General features: G+C 53.2%; 8 protein-coding genes across 8 annotated transcripts; 5 read left to right on the top strand and 3 right to left on the bottom strand.

Annotated features, from left to right (window-relative positions):
* The first annotated feature begins 73 nt into the window (after positions 1-73).
* Positions 74-6,062, top strand: P168DRAFT_292039 (KR-domain-containing protein). The gene is made up of 10 exons (XM_024837517.1): positions 74-151; positions 208-2,384; positions 2,434-2,530; positions 2,585-2,610; positions 2,663-3,511; positions 3,577-3,864; positions 3,926-4,000; positions 4,057-4,397; positions 4,457-4,934; positions 4,997-6,062. The coding sequence occupies exons 2-10, from the start codon at positions 213-215 to the stop codon at positions 5,867-5,869; spliced, it is 5,199 nt and encodes a 1,732-aa protein (XP_024690482.1). The 5' UTR covers positions 74-151; positions 208-212; the 3' UTR covers positions 5,870-6,062.
* A 1,372-nt stretch (positions 6,063-7,434) lies between these two features.
* On the top strand, positions 7,435-9,859 carry P168DRAFT_298599 (uncharacterized protein; the record flags this gene model as incomplete). The annotated part of the gene is made up of 4 exons (XM_024838278.1): positions 7,435-7,621; positions 7,671-7,912; positions 7,981-8,216; positions 8,728-9,859. The coding sequence occupies 4 exons, from the start codon at positions 7,435-7,437 to the stop codon at positions 9,857-9,859; spliced, it is 1,797 nt and encodes a 598-aa protein (XP_024690481.1).
* Positions 9,860-10,826: 967 nt separating this feature from the next.
* P168DRAFT_240760 (putative longevity-assurance protein (LAC1)) lies at positions 10,827-12,423 on the top strand (the record flags this gene model as incomplete). The annotated part of the gene is made up of 4 exons (XM_024833733.1): positions 10,827-10,956; positions 11,122-11,432; positions 11,490-11,777; positions 11,830-12,423. The coding sequence occupies 4 exons, from the start codon at positions 10,827-10,829 to the stop codon at positions 12,421-12,423; spliced, it is 1,323 nt and encodes a 440-aa protein (XP_024690480.1).
* A 217-nt stretch (positions 12,424-12,640) lies between these two features.
* On the top strand, positions 12,641-13,216 carry P168DRAFT_36878 (uncharacterized protein). Its single transcript, XM_024841904.1, has one exon. It carries the CDS (start codon positions 12,858-12,860, stop codon positions 13,161-13,163), a length of 306 nt encoding a protein of 101 aa, XP_024690479.1. The 5' UTR covers positions 12,641-12,857; the 3' UTR covers positions 13,164-13,216.
* Positions 13,217-13,519: 303 nt separating this feature from the next.
* P168DRAFT_240764 (uncharacterized protein) lies at positions 13,520-15,634 on the bottom strand (the record flags this gene model as incomplete). Its single annotated transcript, XM_024833734.1, has 4 exons — positions 13,520-14,354; positions 14,412-14,536; positions 14,585-14,871; positions 14,986-15,634. The coding sequence occupies 4 exons, from the start codon at positions 15,632-15,634 to the stop codon at positions 13,520-13,522; spliced, it is 1,896 nt and encodes a 631-aa protein (XP_024690478.1).
* Positions 15,635-16,213: 579 nt separating this feature from the next.
* Positions 16,214-17,261, bottom strand: P168DRAFT_292035 (DNA repair protein RAD10). The gene has a single exon (XM_024837516.1). The coding sequence runs from the start codon at positions 17,233-17,235 to the stop codon at positions 16,258-16,260; it is 978 nt and encodes a 325-aa protein (XP_024690477.1). The 5' UTR covers positions 17,236-17,261; the 3' UTR covers positions 16,214-16,257.
* Positions 17,262-17,547: 286 nt separating this feature from the next.
* Positions 17,548-19,707, top strand: P168DRAFT_240056 (mRNA-binding ribosome biosynthesis protein NOP4; the record flags this gene model as incomplete). Its single annotated transcript, XM_024833694.1, has 1 exon — positions 17,548-19,707. One exon carries the CDS (start codon positions 17,548-17,550, stop codon positions 19,705-19,707), a length of 2,160 nt encoding a protein of 719 aa, XP_024690476.1.
* On the bottom strand, positions 19,688-21,032 carry P168DRAFT_292033 (putative progesterone binding protein). Its single transcript, XM_024837515.1, has 4 exons — positions 20,939-21,032; positions 20,440-20,693; positions 20,248-20,343; positions 19,688-20,183 (listed from the first exon to the last, which is right to left on the bottom strand). Exons 2-4 carry the CDS (start codon positions 20,546-20,548, stop codon positions 20,005-20,007), a joined length of 384 nt encoding a protein of 127 aa, XP_024690475.1. The 5' UTR covers positions 20,549-20,693; positions 20,939-21,032; the 3' UTR covers positions 19,688-20,004.
* Positions 21,033-21,850: the final 818 nt, after the last annotated feature.

Here is a 21,850-nt window from a genome sequence, read left to right as displayed (position 1 = left end):
GATGGCGTCGTGGTGGCCTGTGAAAACAGCCCTCAAAGTACTGTGCTGTCCGGAGATGCAGATGCCGTCAGCCAAACGATCCGCCTTCTCGACGACGAGCAGCCAGAGATATTGACAACTCGTCTAGATGTGAACACAGCCTATCACTCCCGTGAGTTGTCCCATTCTCATACCTCCCGCCCCTTTGCCGTTGCTAACGCACTGTAGACCACATGGCCAAGATCGGACACATATTCGAAGAAATGATCCGCGGTCGAGCTCCAGCTTGTACACCGCAGATTCCAATGTACTCCACTGTGCTGGGTCGACCTCTCACTGAACATGATCAGTTAGACAGCAGGTATTGGAGGAACAACCTCGAACTGCCCGTCCTCTTCTCAACAACAATCAAGAAGGTGCTCAATGATCTGCAGAACCAGACTATGTGTCTCGCAGAGATAGGACCCCACTGTCCACTTGCTGGCCCTCTCCGACAGATAATCCAAGATGCAGAGGCGAGGCCTAAACCAAGCTACGTGCCCACCCTGTGCAAGAACCAGCACCAGTCAATGAACATCGTCCAATCGGCGGGACGCATGTTTCTCAACGGCATCAAGGTGTCCTTCTCTGCTCTCAATGGGCCAGGGACTGTATTGTTGGACCTACCGCCCTATCCATGGGATTATAGTAGAAAGCAGTGGGTCGAAAGCCGGGTCACAAAGGGATGGCGCATGCGTCAGCATGGCTACCATGAGCTGCTCGGATCTCGAGTCCTGGAGTCAAACGACCTGGAGCCGTCGTGGCGGAACATACTTCGACTTGAAGATAGCCCCTGGCTCTCCGATCATCAGCTCTCCGGCTGCATCGTGTATCCCAGCGCCGGGCATATCGCCGCAGTGGGCGAAGCAATCCGTCAGATATCCGGAGCCCCTCGATACATGATTCGGAACATGTTCGTCAAGAAAGCGCTGATCTTGGACGCGCAGGATGACGTAGAGCTGATGACAAGCCTGCGTCCGGTGACGCTGACCGACGTGCTGGACTCAGACTGGTATCAGTTTACCGTTTACTCATACAACGGCACGGAATGGCACAAGCACTGCACTGGGCAAGTCACCGCAGTGCATGATCCTGTGCCGGCCGGCGAGCCGGCCCCGCCATTCTTGCGCCCCGTCGATATGGGTCTGCAATACCGCTCCTTACGTGAGCTGGGGCTCGATTACGGACCGCATTTCCAGGGCCTTGACGGCGTCACGGCCGACCCTATCTCTCACACAGCGCGAGGGAGAATCACCGCCCAAGAGCCTTTGGAACAAATCGATGCTTATTCGGTCCACCCTACTATCATCGATAAAGGATTGCAGTTGATGAGCGTAGCGGCCACGCGAGGACTCGCTCGACACCTGGATCAGGTCGCGATTCCAGTCTTCCTTGACAAGGTCTACTGCGGTTGCGGGGACCCCGGGGAACTGCGCGCGCAGGCAGTGTGTCGGACGGCTGCGCAAGGCAATTTCGTGGGGGACAGTCTTGTCGTCGGAGCCACGGAGGTGACTCTGGATATCCAGGGCGTCAAAGCTTTCGGTGTGGAGGCTGACGATCATGACAATGGCTCGAATGGCCGCCTGCGATCCGCTCGAGTTGACTGGCAGCCGGATATCGAGTTTGTCTCATCGCTGGCTGACCTGTTGCCTCCGGCTTCCCCGCGAATGGAAGCCGAGCTCCACATGATAGAGCAGATTTGTACGTTACAAATCATGATAACGTACCGCTCGATCCAGAACATCACCCCAACGGCTCCCTACCTCCTGAAATACAAGCAATGGCTAGCGCAGTGCTTGGAGAAATTCCAGCATGGCAAGCATGCTCTAGTGCCGGAGACTCGGGAGTGGATGGCAATGGATTCGGAGCAACAAGAATCGCTGCATGCGTCTCTATCAAGTCGGGCGCAAAAGGCCTTTCAAAGTGAGGTTTTCACAATCATGCATCGTTTCTTCAACCGCATCACAGCAAGTGTGGAAGATATCTTCCGCGGGAAAGTATCCATGGTTGAAACCATAATGGCCAACAATGACCTTGAGCTGTTCTACAATATTATATCGCATCCATCCCATTACAGGCCTTTCCTTTGCGATCTTGGACGCTCGCGACCACACATGCGCGTCCTCGAAATAGGCGCAGGGACTGGTGGTATGACAGCGTCAACTCTTGAATGTTTGGAGACTGCGGACGGTGCTAAGATGTTTTCCGAATACGTCTTTACCGATATCTCACCGGGGTTCTTCTCCGCCGGACGGGAGCGATTCAAGAATATTCCGAGAATGACATTTAGGGCCCTTGATATCACCCGCGACCCCGTCGAGCAGGGCTTCAGCGCGGCCTCTTTCGATCTGATTGTCTGCTCCAACGTATAGTCGTCTTAGCCTTGATTAGACACGCAGATCTAACCGCCTCCAGGTACTGCACGCCACTCCGAGATTACAAACAACCCTGTCCAATGTTCGTCAGTTGTTGGTCCCGGGGGGTTATCTATTCTTGCAGGAACTGTGTCCAGGTAGGTTCTTGACCCTCAAGGCGCTGCCAACATGGAGCTGACCAATATCCGAAGAAACATCCTTGATCGATGGCATCATGGTAAGTGTGTCCCCGGCAAGAAGTAAATTAATACTAAACAAGAAAAATTTAGGGCTTGCTAGAAGGCTGGTGGGTCGGTGAAAAGGAAGGCCGTGTGGACCATCCATACATCTCCCCCTCCAGGTGGGATGAGGAGCTACGAATGGCCGGCTTTACTGGCGCCGAGGCTATGGCGTATGATAACACGCAGCCGTACCAGTTCAACGCCAACATCATATCGCGACTCGCTTCGGACGAGCCCACTGGAGAGCACATCAGCCTTCTGCATGACGGACCTATCACAGAATCGGCTCGGTCTATCGAGAATGTGTTCCTGCAACAAGGATACTCGGTGGACTGGTGTACTTTGGAGTCCCCGGCCTGCGGGAATATCGTGTCGCTGCTTGACCTAGACTTCCCGTTCTTTGATGGCATTTCGCAGCGTTCCTTCAATCTCTTTCGGGACTTCATCAGCCGGGCAGCACCTAAAACTATACTGTGGGTGACACGGCGCACCCAGATGGAGTGTGAAGATCCTCGGTGGGGCCAAACCCTCGCCGTGGCCCGTTCAATTCGATTGGAATCATCCATCCCGTTTGCAACCGTCGAGATGGATCCACCGAGCCAACCGCCGTCACATCTTCTCGTTAAGGTGTACCAAAAGTTTCAGTCGCGCCTCTCGTCTGGGTCGGAGCCAGATTACGAATACTCCATACAAGGTGACTCTGTCTACACATGTCGGTATCAAATCGCGGACCTGTCGGAGCGAGCGGCCACACTCAGGTGCCCCAGTGTCGCAAAGAGGCTGTCTATTGGAAATACAGGCTTGTTGGACACCCTACATTGGGTGCAGGATGAGCCTCGGCTACCAGGCCCCGGCGAAGTTGAGATTGAGGTGCAATACGTCGCCCTGAACTTCAAGGTATGCTACGCCAGGAACCCCAGAGTTGATTTTCGACTGGCTAACACAGCCGACCAACCGTTCAGGACATGATGGTTGCCATGGGGTTTGTCGGGCAGAAAGACGATCTGGGCTATGAAGCTTCTGGGATCGTCCGTAGAGTTGGCCCTGGTCCGCACGCTCAGGTCCTTCGTGTCGGTGATCGGGTTTCCGCTGTCGGGGACTCGGTGCTCCGTACAACGGTAGTAATTAGGAGCATCCAATGTTTCAAAATTCCCGCAAGGCTATCCCTGGATAGTGCAGTGACCATACCATGCGTATACGCGACGGCCGTATACTGCCTCTTGACCCTTGGACGTTTGGAAAGTGGACAGGTACGCTCCCCCTTTGCTTGGCGGGATCCGGTGTTCACACAGCTGAGCTGACCATGCGCAGTCCGTCCTAGTACATTCAGCATGCGGTGGAGTGGGACTGGCGGCGATTCAAGTCTGTCAAATGATGGGTGCAGAGGTAAGTTATGCGTCTGAGCCTATATACCTAGTACACGCACGGACTTACGCATCAAGATCTTCGCCACTGTCGGAAGTGAGGTCAAGGCCCAGTATCTTGTCGACAACCACCATATTCCGCGAGATCGAATCTTCAACTCCAGGAATCCTAGTTTCAAGGAAGATGTCCTCCGGGTGACAGGGGGCCGTGGCGTTGATACCGTGCTAAACTCCCTCTCTGGAGAATGCCTGCATGCGTCGTGGGAGTGCGTCGCGGAGTTCGGGACTATGATTGAAATCGGTAAGCGAGACATGATGGGGCATGGGACATTGAGGATGGATCACTTCCAGGGTAATCGCTCTTTCGTCGGCTTTGATCTGCACCACCTGGGCCTGCAAAGTGCAGAAAAATTCCACCGGTGAGCTGTTCCAGGTATACCTCTTCGCTCTACTGCAAAACTCTGACAACCTGTATCAGTACCATGCAACAAGTCCTCGGATATATCGAGCGAGGACTGATCAAGCCTATCGAGCCGAAGACTATTTTCGAGGCCCACGAGGTGGAGGTCGCGTTCAGGTACATGCAGACCGGTGAGCATATGGGCAAGATCCTCATCCGATTTCCCGAGGACCCGGGCCGGCTTCCATTATCCAGGGGCGAGGACCGCCTTTCGCTCTCACCCGAGGTATCGTATCTCCTGATTGGGGGGCTAGGGGGGCTTGGTCAGGCTGTATCCCGGTGGATGGTTGAGTGCGGAGCACGAAGCTTAGTGTTTCTTTCTCGGTCTGCCGGTCAGTCCGCCGAAATTGACGTTTTCCGTCGCGAGCTCAAGGCCATGGGGTGCTCGATCACCGCGGTGCCCGGGGATGTTGCCGATCCTGACGACGTCAGGCGGGCCCTCGACGCATGTCCGCAACCTGTCGCGGGGGTGATACAGATGGCGATGGTTCTGAAGGTAGGAGACATTTGTATCACAACCGAGATGGTGTCTTGAGTATTACTGACGCTATGACACAGGATCAAACGCTTGACAAGATGACGTACGATGAATGGATGAGTGCCATCTCGCCCAAGGTCGAAGGCACCTGGAATTTGTATCGCGCTCTGCAGGAACACCAACTGGATTTCTTCGTGTTGTTCGGGTCCCTGGTCGGCCACTTGGCCAACGTGGGGCAAGCCAACTATGGCGCGGCCAATTGCTTCCATGGGGCCTTCGCTAGATACAGCCGAGCTCGGGGGTTCCCTAGCGCGGTGCTCGACTTGGGTGTCGTGAAGGACATCGGGTATGTCAGTGGCCGGCCGGACCTCCTGCAGCGGTGCGTGGACGCTTCGATGGACCCCCTCGGGGAAGGACAGCTTGTTCGTGCCTTGCAGGCTGCTATCGTTCAGGCGCGAACCCCCGTCCGCTCAGAACAAAGCGAGGACTTCAGTTCTGTGATCGTTGGCCTGCAGCAACTGACCAACGCGGATTTGCGAGCCACATACCAGAGTGAACTCCGCCTTGCGCTCTTCAAGGAGGCCGACATCCGACACGAGAGTGGGGTATCATCCCAGAAGGATGTCATCAACCAATTCGCTGCCGAGGCGGAACGCGACCCATCCATCCTGCACCTTCCGGTCTCCCTGGAACTCATGACACTGGAGATTGCTCGTCTCGTCCGCGCGGGGGTCGGGGAGGAGCCCATCGAGGCGGCGGCGGAAATACCGATTGACTCGATGATGACGATCGAAATCCGGAGCTGGCTGCGGAAACGGCTTAACATCGACGTTCCAGCGATGAAGATCGCCAAGGGGAAGAATATTGGGGGGTTGAGCAAGTTTGTTCTTGAGGCAATCGATGAAAAGCTTCGTCTCAAGGGCGTTGGCACTGGGCAGATTGCTCGCGAATGATTGGACCATCGGTGCAACTCTGGTGGGATCAAGGGCAGGACACTGTCAGGCAAGCGACAACCGCCTTTGCGAGCCTTCAGTTTGGGGGGAGTGACCTTGCATGATCGAGATGGACATTATGTAACCTGTTAGGATATCATATATATCAAGCCCGACTAATATCCTTTTCCGGTATTTTGGTGCAGTGGCGGAGAATAGATGAAGCTGCACTTCAATTTCTAGTAGACTTCGTGACCACGCATGGTAGCTTAGGGGTGAAGACAGAAGATAGAGTTGGATACAGCCGTCGTTTCTGATAAGAGAAAGTGAGTAATTAAGAGGACCTATGAAGTGATATTGAGAATCAAGTATAGAGTATCGAGAGGGAATTGGAGAAGTTCAGAGAGAAGACAATAGAACGAGGAATGGATGAGACTGGAGAAGAGAAAGAGAGAGAGAGAGGGGGGGGGGAAATACTTCTATATCCAGCCTGGCACATGATGATGCTTATTCAAACAAGTATAGAGTTATATGCCTGAGGTCCTCGATCGAGTATCTTCCCGATCTTCTCACTGCATTTTTACCAGCCGACCGACTCATCTCGGTCAGAAAGTGCAATCGTCAGTAGCTTACTGTTTGCCAATAGCTTTGGTTTTTTGAACATCAGATGGTGTCCATCCCGATTGACTCGATCTTTGATTGGGCGCGTATAGCTCGCGCCTCGTGGTATCCTGCAAAGATGGGTTCATGCATCTCAGGCGCTTAGCTTGAGATTTTTGGGTATTCGCGTGGAGAAAAAGCATTTTAACAGGTGAGATGGTTTGAATAGGACATAAGAGTGAATGATAGAGAAGAAAAAGAAAAGAAGGGGAAGAAGAAGCGCTCAGATACTGCAAGGTAATGCCCGGCGGTTATCGCAAAGACTAATGCACCTCGTCTCGACCCATCTAAACAAGAGAGCTAATTAAAGACATTAGGCGCTTCCTGGAGTCTTCAGGAGCAGACAGCGGCTGGCGAGACAATGATGAAGAGAATCCCCATCCAATGGGTTGAAGATTGTAAACAATGGCCGTTTCAGACCTTCCCAAGAGGTTGTATTGTCGGCCAGTCCTTCTATTTCCCAGGAGCCCTAAGGATACCACCTGCAGTCAAGCAGTCCTGTCGGCGGTTACAATGAATGCGATCAATCGTTGTACCTGGTTATTGACTTGTTTCAACACCCGATTTCGGTCTATTGTTGCTGGTCTTTGTCTGTTTGTCTGCTGATTGATGGGCGGGTTCTGGGGGGAAGGCTAATTGATAATGACCTTGGTCGCGTCCTTTCTTCGGTCTGCTTTCTACTGACTTTGTTCTTTCTTCATTATCCTGGCTGGTCTTGTTCTTCTTTTTCTCTTCTTCACCTGTTCCTTCTTTCCTTGTGTGCATTGATATTGTGATCCGCTGCAGGCCAGCCTTAGCACTTTCTCTCGTTTGCTTCTGTGTCTTGACCTGGCAGTCATTCTACCACCACACGCATTTCTCGATCAGATTTGATCAAATAACTTCATCTGTACTCGAATTCGAGTTTATTATAGCTTGCGCTCACAATGGGCTCCCTGAAAGAATCTCTGGCTGGTCCAGGTTTTATAATCCTCAACGCGATCCGCGTTCTCAACATCATCGCCTTGCTGGATATCATCGCTGCCAGTGTGGTGATGCTCATCAAGATCTCGATGCTGAGCAGTTTTTTTTTCTTCGAGGCAGTTTCTCATGTCATCGCTGCTGGTATCAGCAGTACGTATCCTTTTCCCCCCTCCTGTTTTGCGCATCGCTGATTAGATAGTATTTCTCATCGTCTCGGAACTCCCCTTCTTCCGTGGCTACTTTGACCGGAACTGGCAGCTTCTCAGTCAGGATTCCGGGTTTATTACCCTCGCGCTGGCGATGCTCATGCTCGGGGTTGGTGTCTTGGGCGACCTCAACACGGAAGCGACTAGTCAGGAGTCCTTAGGTCTTGCGTTTTGGAGGATTGTCCTCTCGGCGGGGATTTTGGCTATGGTGATGAGCGTGGTGAATCTAGCGTCGGTACGTGTACCCTCTATAAGATGATACACTACACCAGAAAGAGAGAGAGAGAGACTAACTGGCTATAGAGTTTCATCTTCGCAGACCGTGAACTAGGAGTCAGCGCACGCCACGTGCGAGTCTACGGAGCCGTCGCGCCCCAGAAAGTGATCTCCCGGACCAGCAGCCAGCGCTCCTTTCAGCTCAGCACCAAACGCGAGGAGACGCTCCCGACGTACACGTCGTCTCCGATACGGCGGCAAAGTACACTCTCTCGATTTCCTGTCAAGATCTCGGGACCGCTCAATCCGAACGACGCGGCTTCGTCGATCTACTCGAGGGATCCATCGGGTGTGACTGCCCCTAACCCAGCGCATCATCCTGCACTGCAGTCGGGGCATATCTGATGGACCTTAGCCCAGGCTGGTGGACGTTTTCGATTACCTGCGGGAATTGGGTGGATGTGGTTAATTGGCGTGAGTGTAGTTGGCGTTAGTTATGGAGGGAAAATTAGCGAAGATACCTTCTCCGTTTTATTGACGTTTGTTTTATTATTTTTGTTTCTATACCATCTTGATTCAGTCACAGTTTGACGCATTATTTAAATGTCATAGCAATGAGATATACTTCTGCGGGCTATAATAGGCTAGATCGATCTTGGCGGGCGTGGTAGGTTGAAGGTACCCCCGACTCATTGAAGTAGCCAACTATTCTGTAAGCTTCATTCTTCCCAAACAGTCCCGAATAATGGCGGAATTGGGGATCTCGTTCCAGACGTATGTTTTTCCACATTCCCCTCACTGTCTCCTTTCCCCTATCTCACTAACCAAACACAGCATCAAGTCGCTCTTGATCTTCTTCGCGCCCGTCATCATCCCTCGCCTTCTGAACTTCTACCGAACCGCCCGAGTCCTCATCACCCAACGTCCCCCACCGCGACCCCTCCCCACCAAAGCATCTCAAGCCCTCAATGTCCTCTTCTTCGCCATCGCCCTCTTCCTCGCCCTCAGCCTACCATGGAACCCGCACGCGCCGGAATCGAACATCTTCGCCCTGACGCGATCGCGCATCAACACCCCGACCGACGTCCTCTTCAGCCGTCTCACGCGCCACCGCGCCGGCAACACCCTCACAGCCGCCGATGAACTCCTCCGCAGCAAGCTCATCTCGCTGGGCGCACGCAAGGCCTACCTCCGATACGGACCGGACACCCTCACCGGATGCCAATTCTGCTCGCTCGACAACCTCCACACCCACCTCCTCTACTACCTCCCCTTCAACACGCTCATCCCGCACCTCTTCCACATGGCCATCATCGGGCTCGCGACGTCCGCCCCACTCGCCGGCCGACACGCCGCCCGGTGGCGCAACAAGTTCACACTGGCGGGGCTCGCCCTCGCAGCGATCGACTGCTACATCGTGGCTACCTACGACCCCATCCAGTCCGGGTCGGCGGCCGTGCGCGCGGGCATGAGCACACCGACGAGCCTGTACGACCGCATCACGGTGTTACGGCCGCTGGCGTTCGCCGTCTTCGACGCGGCGTGTGCAGCGGTTATCTACCTGACCGCGACGAACCGGTTCTTCTTCACGCCGCCGTCGCAGGCGGACGCGGTCGACCAGCTGGTGTCGCAGGCGCTGTCGGCGACGGGGGATGCCCGCGCCAAGCTACATGCGAGCAGTGTGACGCGCAATGCGGTGGTGCGGGACAAGCAGCTGAAGGAGCGGGACGACGCTTACTGGCGGACGGTGGTGGCGATGAGCGGGGGTGGAGTGGGGGAGGGGGATGGGGAAGGAGTTGGGAATGGGGAGGGCCAGACGGTGGTGCCGACCAGTATCTGGGAAGAAGAAGAAGTGGTGCGGGCCATGTCGCGGGCGATGAGTGGACACGGCGGAGTGGACTTGGCCCAACTGGGGGTCAATGCGGCGGAATATGTCGATGGGGTGACGGGGGGGTTGGATCGATGATACATTCTCCGTATAGGAAGAAGTCGTAGTCAATTGAATTGTGATAGATATTGTATAGTCTCCTACCATTTTGATTAGTATTATCGAGAAAGATAGTGGTGGAAACGTATGATCCCGATAGAAAACGATAGCGGGACCAGATCCGGAGAAGATCACCGATCAGTACTTTTTTTTTTTACCGAGTTGAAACCTGTCTGGATGTATCTGGAGTCGGACTGAGTACTGACTAGAGGACACTGTGTTGCTGGATGGATGTTTCGAATATGCCGATCCCCGGGTTCTACATGGGATATTGAGCGGTGACAGAGATACCTGGAAAGTACAAAGACATAGTATGGCAGAGCCATGGTTGGCAAAGTACCACGTACGTAACTGCGTAACGGTGGGCCATGCTTCTTCTGGTTGAAACGAATCCAGATCCTCTCATCTCCTTTTTCCTCTTTTTTTTCTACTTTTTACCTTTATTTTCTGTTATTTCATTCTTTATATCTTGAAAGAATATTATATAAAGATATAAATCAATATATACAAGTATATACTAGATAATAAGAAGTAAATAAATAATAAGAAGTAAATAATAGTAAATAAATATTGGAAAAGGTACCCGCACCCGCGGACCATCGTTAATAACAACAACTTCTCTGCACCTCAACATTTCTCTCCTTCTTCTTCCTCCTTCAATCTCTCCTCAATCTCGCTCCTCTAACTCTCTCCTTTCTCTTCTCCTTCCTTACTCCCTTCTTATCTACTTCTCTCCCCTCTGACACCCCCCTCCCCCCCCCCCCCCCCCCCCCGTATCCACCGGATCCACCGTCCTTAAACTCATCCCCCCTCGGTGTTTTTTTCTTCCTTCTCTATCCACCTCCCCTCCCTGCGCAACAATCTCGCTGTCCCTCTTCTGGTCGGTGCTCTAGGATCCCAGTGTCCTCCTGCACACTATCAATCCCATCATCTTCTGCCTCCCATCATGGCTCTCGAGACTGCCTCCCAACCGCCATCGGTCTCCGATCTCAATGCCTGCGTTTCTCCCGGCCACCGACCCCCGGTAAAAGCTCGAGAGACGACCTTCCGACAATGGGTCGTCGCCAACCAAATCGGTATGCACGTTCCCTCTTCAATTGCCTGTGTGGCGGTCGAGTCGGCGTCGAGCCAATCCGCCCTTCCTGCGCGGGCTGCTGCAGGGAAACCTTCCCCCAATCCCCCAATAGCAATTTACCATTGAGAGATTGCCTAGGCTAATTGGTCAATGCTATCTCACGCAGGGATTTCCTTGACGATCCTCTCCATGCTTCTGGCCGTGCACCAGCTGTACCCGTCTCTGCGGCCCTACACCACGCCCTTCTTCCAGCTGTCATACTACCGCCCTGACCAGGGGGACTACATCCAGGGCTTGGATGACATTTACTTCGTCGCTAGTTCCGCCATCGCTTTCACGGCCATCCGCGCCATCACCATCGATTGGATCCTGCAACCGCTCGCCCGCCATGCCGGATTGAAACCCAAGGCTGCCCTTCGACTTGCCGAGCAGGGATGGCAGTGCGTCTACTATGGGTTCTTCTGGTGCTTTGGAATGGTTCGTTGGACTTGTTTTCTACTTCCCCTTTGAAACTGCCTGGCTAACGCTGGTTAGTACATTTGGATCAATGCTCCCTTCTGGAAAGGGTTTGGCTCCATCTGGGCGGACTGGCCCGCGCGCGGCGTGTCCGGCAACTTGAAGTGGTATCTCTTGGTGCAGCTGGCGTTTTGGCTCCAGCAGATCTTCGTCATCAATGTTGAAGAGCGCCGCAAGGATCACTATCAGATGTTCACCCACCACATCATCACGAGCACGCTCCTCGCGTCGGCCTACATCTACAGTTTCTACAACGTGTCCGTGGTGGTGCTGTGTCTGATGGACATTGTGGACCTCATGCTGCCGGTACGTTACTATAGATGCATTTCCCTAGTGGCTCCTAACTAACCCCCCGCAGACGGCCAAGATCCTCAAGTACCTCAAGTTCGAGAGGACCTGCAACATCGCATTCGGCGTCTTCATGGTCACCTGGTTGATCTCGCGCCACATCTTCTATCCCATGCTCTGCTGGTCCATCTTCAAGGAAGTGCCCGCCCAGATGGCCTACGGCTGCTACTCGGGCCAGACCGCCGACATGATCTCCGACAACGGATACCCCGACCAGTTCACCTACCTCTTCTACCCGTTCCTAAACCTCGACGGTCCCATCTGCATGAACCGCACTATCAAGTGGATCTTCCTGGGCTTCCTTCTGGCCCTCCAGCTACTGTCCATCATTTGGTTCACCATGGTTGTCCGCGTCGCCGTCGGCGTCCTCCGCACCGGCAACGCCGAGGACACGCGCAGCGATGACGAAGAGGACGCCGAGGCCGTCCGCGACAAGGAGGGAGCCACCCCCGCAACCGCCGATACCACCAACGCCGACTGGCGCCGCGCCAACGCCTCCTCCACCGCGCGACCCCGGGGCCGCGGCCGTGGCCGAGTCCGTCTGGGCGAGCAGAGTGACCGCAAGGCCTTGCTGGGCCGGATCGGCTGCGACAAACCCACTTAGACCAAGATAGCCTGGAGCTTGTTCTTTTTCTTTTTCTCCTTTTTGTTCTTTCATTTTTTTTCATCTTCATCTCCATTTCCCATCCTTCACGTCTTGTCGTTTAACGCTATCACGGATACGAGCATGGACCTTTGATGTGCGCATGTGCTGACCGACCTCTCTCCAACCGACGCAACCACGACTTTACCTACCTTACTTACCTACTACTTTATCAATTATCTTCCCAATACCACATCTGTCAGTCATATCATCTGTCAGCCGCCAGTTACCCACCCACATAACCACCAACTTGCGTTCTCGAAATTAAATCCGTTATTCATCTTCGTGTGCGTGCGCGTCTTCGTTTTTGATTGATTGATACCATGGGTTTGGTCGGTCTTTGTTTATTCTCTTTCATCTTTGTAATTTCTTTTCCTTTCGAATGGGGATGAAAAATGCGTTGTGGATTTCTTTTTCTTTTTCTTTCCTTTTTTTCCCCATCAGTATCTGATATCTCGTATCTGATATATCATCTGGTGTTATCTCGCTTTGCACGAAACGTGGATGGATGCACGGGTTACGTCTATAAGAACCACTACTACACTACACTACAGTCACAGTCAATCAGTTTGTCTATTTATTTATCTATTTATACCTGCCTTGCTTATATCTTCATTTTCGTCTTTATTTTCGTCTTTATCTTCGCACTCATCAGTCAACCTTGTTCTTCGTTAGACTCTACTCATAGCTTTTTACCATGAGGAGTCTTTGTTGTTAAAAGCTCATCATCTCATCTCATCTCATCAATCAAATACCCACTTCCGCTGCTATTCTATTCTGCATTTGGTTTGTTTAGGCTTATGTATGTTATGCTATGCGCATATATAAATATGCGTGTCCATTTATCCCATATCTAGTTCCAACCCAGTGATTGTAGGAATGATAAAAAAAAAACCCCCAAGAAAAATTGTCAATCGATGTAATAATGCAATAGATAGAATTTCCCATACTGGGTAGCTAAGGTGAAACTAGATTGTTGTTTTGTGGCCGTAAATACATAACCATAGATCGTGTGTGTCTCGCTAACTATAACGTATATAACGAATATATAACACCCCTAAACTCCATCCTGATCAGTTCCCAGAATATCATTCCGCATCTCATCCTCATCCCAGAAGTACTCCCTCGGCATCTGATTCCTCGCCCGCCGGGCGGCCAGCGCCTCCGCGTCAACGTAATCCGACCCCAGCGCGCAGTCTTGCTGCGTAGCCAGAAAGTCGATCAGCACCTCCCGGACACGGTCCCAGATCGTGCCCTGGCGTTTCCACTCCAGACGCTTGGCGACGCGCACCATGCGGGACACGGCCCAGCATCTGTCGCCGGCGTCGCCGGGGTACCCTGCGGGGTAGCCGCCGTTGTTGAGGAAGAGCCACATGATCGAGGTGATGCTGGGGTTGCTGTAGGGGTTGAGTTTTGTGATCTCTGTGTCGAGCCAGTTTATGTAGTGGTCGAAATTGGTGCTTGTTAGGTAGCTGTCGTAGAGGCCGATGGCCAGGAAGAAGAGGCAGGTCATGCAGGTGTATTCGTCGATGAAGCGGATGTCGCGGATGCCGTGGTCGTAGTCTGGGAGCATGGTGATTATGGCGTGGAGGCGTGTCCCTGGGTTGAAGCGTTTGGTGCGTGGGGTGGATTCGTCGGCCACGATGCTGCCGTGGTGGTTTAGGGCTGCCCGCTCTAGGGCTTCGAGGTGGCGGAAGAATTGGAGGAAGTCCTCGCAGGACCGGAATTGGTCGTAGGTTTCTGCGTCTTCTATGGATGTGGGATAGTGGGGGTCTGCGAGGTGGAGTTCTGAAGTCAAAAAGTCGAGTGAGGCTGGTGGCATGTCTGGAATGCTCCCTGTCCATGGCAAAGAGCTGCCCACGATCGCCTTTGGGGCGCAGCTGAAGTCAACCCTATGAAAGAGTGAGCATACTTTATGCATTGATAGTAATGTTATCCGCGGAACATACCAGTATAGAACCTTCTCCAGAAAAGGACACGATGCCCGCATGCCGCGCATCCCCCCACGATGCCTGAGCATCGAGGCTAGCCCCCTGAAGTGCATTCGCTCGATCGAGGAGTCCCTGGACCATTTCTCTTTGCTATCAACTACAGTCCCGACCATACATAGGAATCATCTTACCTCGATGACAGCCATAGTGGCTACCGCATAGATAGTCCCATCGCATTGTCCCACTGAGTCTGCCTGGATGCGCTCATTCATCAATCGCAGCGCCCGCATTTTGTGCGTCAGACTCTGAATCGACTCTGTTTTGCCTTCGACACCCGCGCGATGCTTGGACGCAATAGCAAGCATCGCCTGGAACGGGAGACCGTCGTGGAGTGCGAATTGCCGAAAGATCTCCATCATCGGGTTGTTTGGCAGCGAGTCGACAAACTTGTACATCATGGATGGGTATGTCACCACAACTTGACAATTGTAAGCTCGCAGTCAAATATACAGTGTGTCTGGAATAAATTCGAAGGCGCATGTAGTTCATCACCCACGAGAGCGATGCCAAGCCAGTAGGAGTCCAGACTTACAGTGTTGGATCAGCTGATGATCGGCGTAACAAACAGGGATCGGATAGGATCCAAAGGGATCCTGTGTACCACCTCCACCGAGACCTATCTCAGGCTCGGGACATTCTGGACTAGCCTTTGAAGACGGAGAAGGATCTCCGCGTTTGACACTATGCAATTTCGGTATTGGCATCCGAGATGGGGCCTTTCCCTTCCCCGCAGAATGGCGCCCTTGTTCGACTGAAAATTTTGTGTCAGACGGTGAAATGTTACCATCGTCGATATCTACTGTTGCCGAAGGTGATTCCGATACAAATCCATCAAGGGGCTTGCGGGAGGTCCAGCCACCGACGGGGAGACGAGAGGTCTCTAAGCGAGCGATGCTATCAATCCGTCGCTGATGCATATACTGACGCATGGCATGGCGCCGGACCTGACGCCGAGATTCATTATCGGTGACCAAGACAAATTCGAAGTTCTTGGACTGGGAGGCTTGCGAACTCGTCCGGGGCGGCTGGCTCCTGGACGGCCCTAGTGGTGGGCGTGCACGATTACGGGCGATCTGCTGCGCGTGGGACGAATCCTCTGAGAGACTAGCATCGGCCAAGCTGTGCGTGTTCCGGTCGGACTCAATATTGGGTCCGACATTTTTGTCGCCCTCCTCCCCCATCCTCTCATAGTCCGGTCTTAGCCGGCGTAAAGTCAACTCTAATTAGCTGCAGGATGCAGGGCCATTAGGGTCAGGCCCTAAGGTGGAAAACGTTCATTACACGAAGCCTATCGCGGACCAGATCAAGATAGTGTGGTCGCAACCGAGATCGCTGTCGCATCTTGTGAAGGAGTTGACGTTGGAATCCACTCCAATGCTTGTCGTCAGCCCGATTTCCCTTTTGGGTCGTCGCCCCACCCACACGTCAGGTGATCGGCATGGGGTTGGCTGCCTGAATTTAATCAGATGGTCGGTGCGCTGGATAAGGCAGCCCTTTCCAACAATAGCAGTTATCAGTCGGTTCCACCGGTCGCCCTTGTCACTGTGGTCACTGTGGTCACTGTAGGTGTGCAATGGACCTCTTGACGCTATCAGTGTGTGACGCGGGTGTGCAATAAGAAAACAAGGATTCTAGCGGAGAATCCTTTGCCCATCCACTACTATGTATTTCCCCCTTGGTGTCTCCACGTGAAACCAGTAGTCATCGTGGTAGTATAAACTCGAGGGGTTTCTAGCGGTCGACCAAAGTCTTTCGGTGGCAGTGCATAATACACGCCTCAGATCCATTCTACTGACGAGCCAGCTCAGCTGCCATTCCCTCGAAGCCTTGCTAGTGCAGCCATGATATCCTCGCTCATGCCTTCAGCTTCACCACCCCCACCCGCATGGGAGCTCTCATTGTCCTTCCTCTGGCCCTCTTCACCTGTCTTGTCCGCAAAAGTTGATTCGTCCGCATGACTTGCAACAGGCTCTGAAGCAGGAAAGCTACTTTCCCCCGGAGGCACACTGTGGCCTCCCGTGTCCCGTCCAGGAGCCACTTTCTTCTTCGCCGCCTCCGTCCGGAAATCTTCTCGTACCGCGCTTGACCATTGTCGCACCTTCTTCTCTCCCCAGCCAGGGACCGAGCTGATCTGTTCCGGCTGCGCGTTGACCGCATTCTGCAGGCTCCCGAACGTCGAGATGAGGCTCGCCGCGTCAGACTTGTTGATACTCCTAGGGGTCGTGACGAACTCAACAAGGGACTCCTTGTACGACTGAGCCTGCTGGGTGCGAATAGCCGTCGGCTGAGAGTTCTCCGACGATTTAAACAGCTCTAGGTAATGCGCGGCTTCGGGGGCAGACCAGCAGAGGACCAGCGTGAGGTTATTGATAATAGACGTTTTGGAGAGTTCCTTCAAACTGTCTTCGTGATTCGGAATGTCTACCATAACCAACATGACGCGGAGTAAGTATTTCCCTCCCAGCAGGCGGATCCGCGAGTAGATATACTCCGGGTGTAAGCGATGATACTTCAGCGACAGGAACAGCGCGCATGTCGTATTTCCGATCACGTAGTCTGCCGGGATGTCCGCGTATTCCCAGGGTAGAAGCTTCACATGGTTGAGAATAGGATTGCCCTTCTGTCTGGTCGAAACCAAGATCGCAGACGGCCCACTTCTACTTGCGATCGCCTGCGGCTTGGGCTGCTGCACCTTGGCCGGCGGTGGTCGCGAGGGAATGGAGCGTGAGGGGGAGGCTTCACCCGCTGTAGGGGAGACATTGTTGCCTTGATTATGAGCCATTGTCTCCAAAGACACAGGCAGTTTAATACGTAGCAATGAGTGATAATCTCCACCGTACTACTCCGTACGTTTGTTGCATTGAAATAGCATCATAGTCAGTCTGCCAATGGCCGGGCAATATCCCAGCCCTCACCGCCCAGACCCACTCCGCTCCAAACATGGACGCCAGGAAATTTTCTGCCGCCGATTTTGCTAAAATCCGCAGACGATAGAAAAAAAAAAGTTAAATAAAACAAGAAATAGTCACTTTTCACAATGGCAGAAAGTGACACCCTCAACCAAAACTCTAGCCTTCCTCAAGGCCAAGACATCATGGATTCTTCAAAAGACACAACAACTCAAGAGAAGGCAGTCTCGACACAGCCCAAAAGAACCCTCTTCGTCAGATCGCTTCCCGCCTCCGCGACGACAGAGAGCTTAACAGAGCACTTCTCGCAGTCCTACGTGCTCAAGCACGCCGTCGCCGTCTGCGATCGCGAAACGAAGCAGTCGAAGGGATATGGATTCGTGACGTTCGCCGATGTGGAGGACGCGAAAGCCGCGTTGGAGGAGTTGAACGGGTCTACGATGGACGGGAAAAAAATCAGAGTCGACTACGCCCAGCCGCGAGACCGGACAATCAACGAAACCGACGGCAAGAGTGCGCCGTCTTCTGCGGCGCTTGAGCTCAAGAAACAGAGGGAGGATAAGAGAACGGGTGTTCCGCCCAAGTTGATTGTGCGAAATCTTCCGTGGAGCATCAAGGAAGCGGATGATTTGGCCATTCACTTCCGCAGTTTCGGCAAGATTAAGTGGATTAACTTGCCGAAGAAGGCGGGCAAGCTTGCTGGTTTTGCGTTTGTGGTTTTGCGAGGAAAGAAGAACGCTGAGAAGGCGCTCCAGGCAGTCAACGGAAAGGAGGTCGATGGGAGAACCTTGGCTGTTGATTGGGCGGTGGAGAAGGAAGTCTGGGAGGAGACACAAAAGGACGGTGAAGACGCGGCTGAAAAGGACGGTGACGACGCCAAGTCCGACGACGTGGAGATGGCAGACGGTGATAAGGAGGACGAAGCGGACTCGGACGAAGAGTCAGCTGGTGAAGGGGAGGACTCGGACGACGCCGACGAAGGCGATCTCGACGATCTCGAGTCCCTGAACGAAATCAAAGAAGGTGGTGGGGACGAAGAGGAGCAGGAAGACGAGCGAAACGCCTCCACCATCTTCCTCCGCAACCTGCCCTTCACATGCACGGACGAGTCGCTCTACGAACACTTCAGCCAGTTCGGCCCCCTCAGATACGCGCGCATTGTGGTCGACCACGAAACCGAGCGTCCCCGCGGCACCGGGTTCGTCTGCTTCTGGAAGACCGAAGACTCCGCAGCGTGCGTGCGGGATGCCCCGAAACAGCAGGATCCCCAGGCCGCAGAGAAAGAGAAGGGGAAGAAGGCCGGCAGCGCACTGAAACACTCCGTCCTGCAGAACGAAAACGCCGACCCCAGTGGACTGTACACGATGGACGGCCGCGTACTGCAAGTCAGCCGCGCGGTGAGCAAAACGCGCGCAAACCAGCTCGAAGACGAAGGCGCCTCGAAACGATTCGCCCGCGACACCGACAAGCGCCGCCTTTACCTTCTGTCTGAGGGTACCATGTCGGGCGACGCCGCTCGTTCGCAGAAGCTTCCGCCGAGCGAGATCAAGATGAGAGAGGATAGCTCCAAGCAGCGGCAGAATCTGATCAAGCGGAACCCGTCTCTCCATCTGAGTTTGACTCGTCTCTCGGTCCGCAATCTCCCGCGTCACATCACCTCGAAGGATCTGAAACAGCTCGCCCGTCAGGCTATCCCCGGGTTTGCTGAGGATGCCAAGGCTGGTCTACGTCAGGCCCTGTCCAAGGCGGAGCTGCAGCGCCACGCGGGCGAAATGAAGGCGGCAGAGACCTTGCGAAGAAGTAAGGGTCTGGGTGTGGTCCGTCAGGCTAAGATCGTCTACGAAGGTCGCGACGGCAGCAAGATCGACGAGGGCAGTGGAGCCGGGAGAAGTCGAGGCTACGGTTTCGTGGAATACTACACCCATCGACATGCACTGATGGGTCTCCGGTGGCTCAACGGCCACGCTGTCGACGTCCCGGCGACCAATACGGAGGACGGCAAGGATAAGAAAAAGCGCCTCATCGTTGAGTTTGCCATCGAGAACGCCAACGTGGTCAAGCGCCGCAATGAGATGCAGGAGAGATCGCGCGCGCCCAAGAAGGAGAACCAGGACGGCGACGATAAGCCGAACAGGAAGGACTCGAGGGCCAGGGGACCTCGCGGGCAGAAGCCTTCCGGGCAGAAGCCTTCGGAGCAGAAGCCTTCTGGGCAGAAGCGGAAGCGGACAGGAAATGGCGGCAATGGGGAAGAGAACGGCGGAAAGGATGACGAGGAACAGAACAAGATTGCGAAGCGCAACCGGATCATTTCCAAGAAGAGGATGCAACGGAGATCGCGGAAGTGAGGGAAGTAATATGGGCAGGAAAAAGGGTACCCTTATGCATAGACATTTATCTGTAATTATTCCCCTACATGTTTAGGTCAATTGAAAAAGTGCAAGATTTACGAAAAGAAACATCATTGCCGAACAAGACTAAGATGCCGAGCAGGAATCACCTTCAGACATCAGGAGCTGTACTCGTGTGGGTATAGGGAGGGGGATAGTCAATGTGGTGTGATAGTAGTACACCTTCCGAACCAGATCAGCCTTGGGTCTTGTTTTGTTGCAGTTGTTTTTGTAGTATTTGCTGTTTTCGATCACCTAGTAGTTCGTGGCACCCTGAACCTTCCCAACGATGTTGTATCTCTTGCTGAAGAAAGTGAACCACTCATCCAGAACAGTCTTCTCCTTGTCCTCGAGGTCATACCAATCGGGCACGCAGTCTTCGGGCTTGAGGGACGAGGAGGCGAGGGCCCGCGAGGGGTCCTTTCCTGCGAACACTATAGACCAGACATTAGCATCAGAATTCCGAGAATTTATGACGAGTATAGAGCTAGGTCTTACCATGATACTGGCCAGTTGGGCTGTAGGCCGCGTTCCGGGTCACATCGAAGACAATGCCCTTGATAGCGACCAAAGTCGGGCGACTGGAGTCCGTGCCTACAATACCATCATCCATTAGTCACAATAATATCCTCGAATTGACTGAAGAAATGCGCTGTGTGCATTGTAATGTGTATATGGCGGAGAACGCACCGTCGCATTTGGCCAATTCCTCCTTGGTGATCGGGTCATCCTTGGGAGGATTGAGCTGAACGGGCTCCTTTGGCGAGAAGCGCTTGGGCTCTTCCACGTGTCCGGTCATATTGGCGAGGATTGATAGGGTAAATTGAGGTCTGGGATGAGAATGTGTAAGGGAAAGGGGTTATTATTGTGGTGACGATGGCGAAATTTCCGGCTATCAGACGCGGGGCAGGCGGGGCCGTTCGGAGGTCAACCAGCCTGTGTACCTAGGTACCCCAATGGGTAAATGAGTCGTCGATCGGATTTATTGTCCGTGTTATTGGCTGGAGCTTCACCTGTTTAGTACTTAGACAGTCAATCTCCCGTTCTTTCAATGTTTATTCATGCTGTTGAACCTTACTTTAAGAGTAGATCGATTCTATGGAATTACTGGACTGTGACTGACCTGAGAGGTGGAATTAATCGGCCTGGTCGCGTGATCATGCAGGGGATGACGTCAAGCGACCTTCGCCTTCTTCCCAATGGGCTTCAATGTCACCTTCGACTTCCATCCATCCCTCCGAAAGCAGAGTATGCAATGCAACGTTGGTTTCTGAAATCTCACATCTCCTGAGAGGAAGCACCCAGATCCAGGCTTATTATTGATTCTTCTATTAAATCTCTCTTGAGTCAGCTTTGAATCTACCGGATTGTGTTACAAGAGCAGGAAGGCCCCTCACATCTCCGTCCTCCGCTATGTCTTCAAGACCGGACAGCCAGAGATCACTGTCGCACATGGCAGATACTATCCCGCAGGATCTTACGCCTGATAATCAACAGCGTCGCAGAACTAGCTCTGTCGACTCGGACATCTCACATTACCTCCACTATGAAGACAACGATAGTTTCTTTCCACCGAGCGTCTTGGGAGAGAAACCTCCCGCCTATCCACGCAGAGATCCGGATCGGTCTGTGAGCGAACGGTCAGGATCAGACTGAGGAAGGAATCATGGGTCTTGTTGCTGGAAAGGTCAAGATTGTTCCATCAACTATAATTAGCGGTTGGTTTGGGGTTGTTCTTCTATTTATTGCGATTTTTCTTTTCGCTTTCTTTCTTTTATTCTTTGACTAGGTTCTGCACATGGTATTCTCCGTTCTCACGGCCTATAATTCAGGCATATTACCTACTATTTACCAGGGGAATGCGACATCTGAAGTGGGGTTCAGGTCAGCTGGACAGGGTCCATATAATTCACCACCGGTCTTATCGCCAAGTCCCAAACATCCCGCATTTCATAGCCTATACCCATGGACGCAGATCAACAACTAAGCCGATAATACCCTGCACTGGTGGCTGTTTGATCCCTGGTGGGGCCCACATTGATCACTGAAAAAGGCTCTCGGGACCACGGCTGCCATAGGACCCGTTAATTCGCATCTGACA

The sequence above is a fragment of the Aspergillus campestris genome, assembly GCF_002847485.1.
Source record: "Aspergillus campestris IBT 28561 chromosome Unknown P168scaffold_10, whole genome shotgun sequence".
Classification (NCBI taxonomy): Eukaryota; Fungi; Ascomycota; class Eurotiomycetes; order Eurotiales; family Aspergillaceae; genus Aspergillus; species Aspergillus campestris.
The sequence above is the reverse complement of the archived record's forward strand: the minus strand, read 5'-3'. Positions and strand labels throughout refer to the sequence as shown.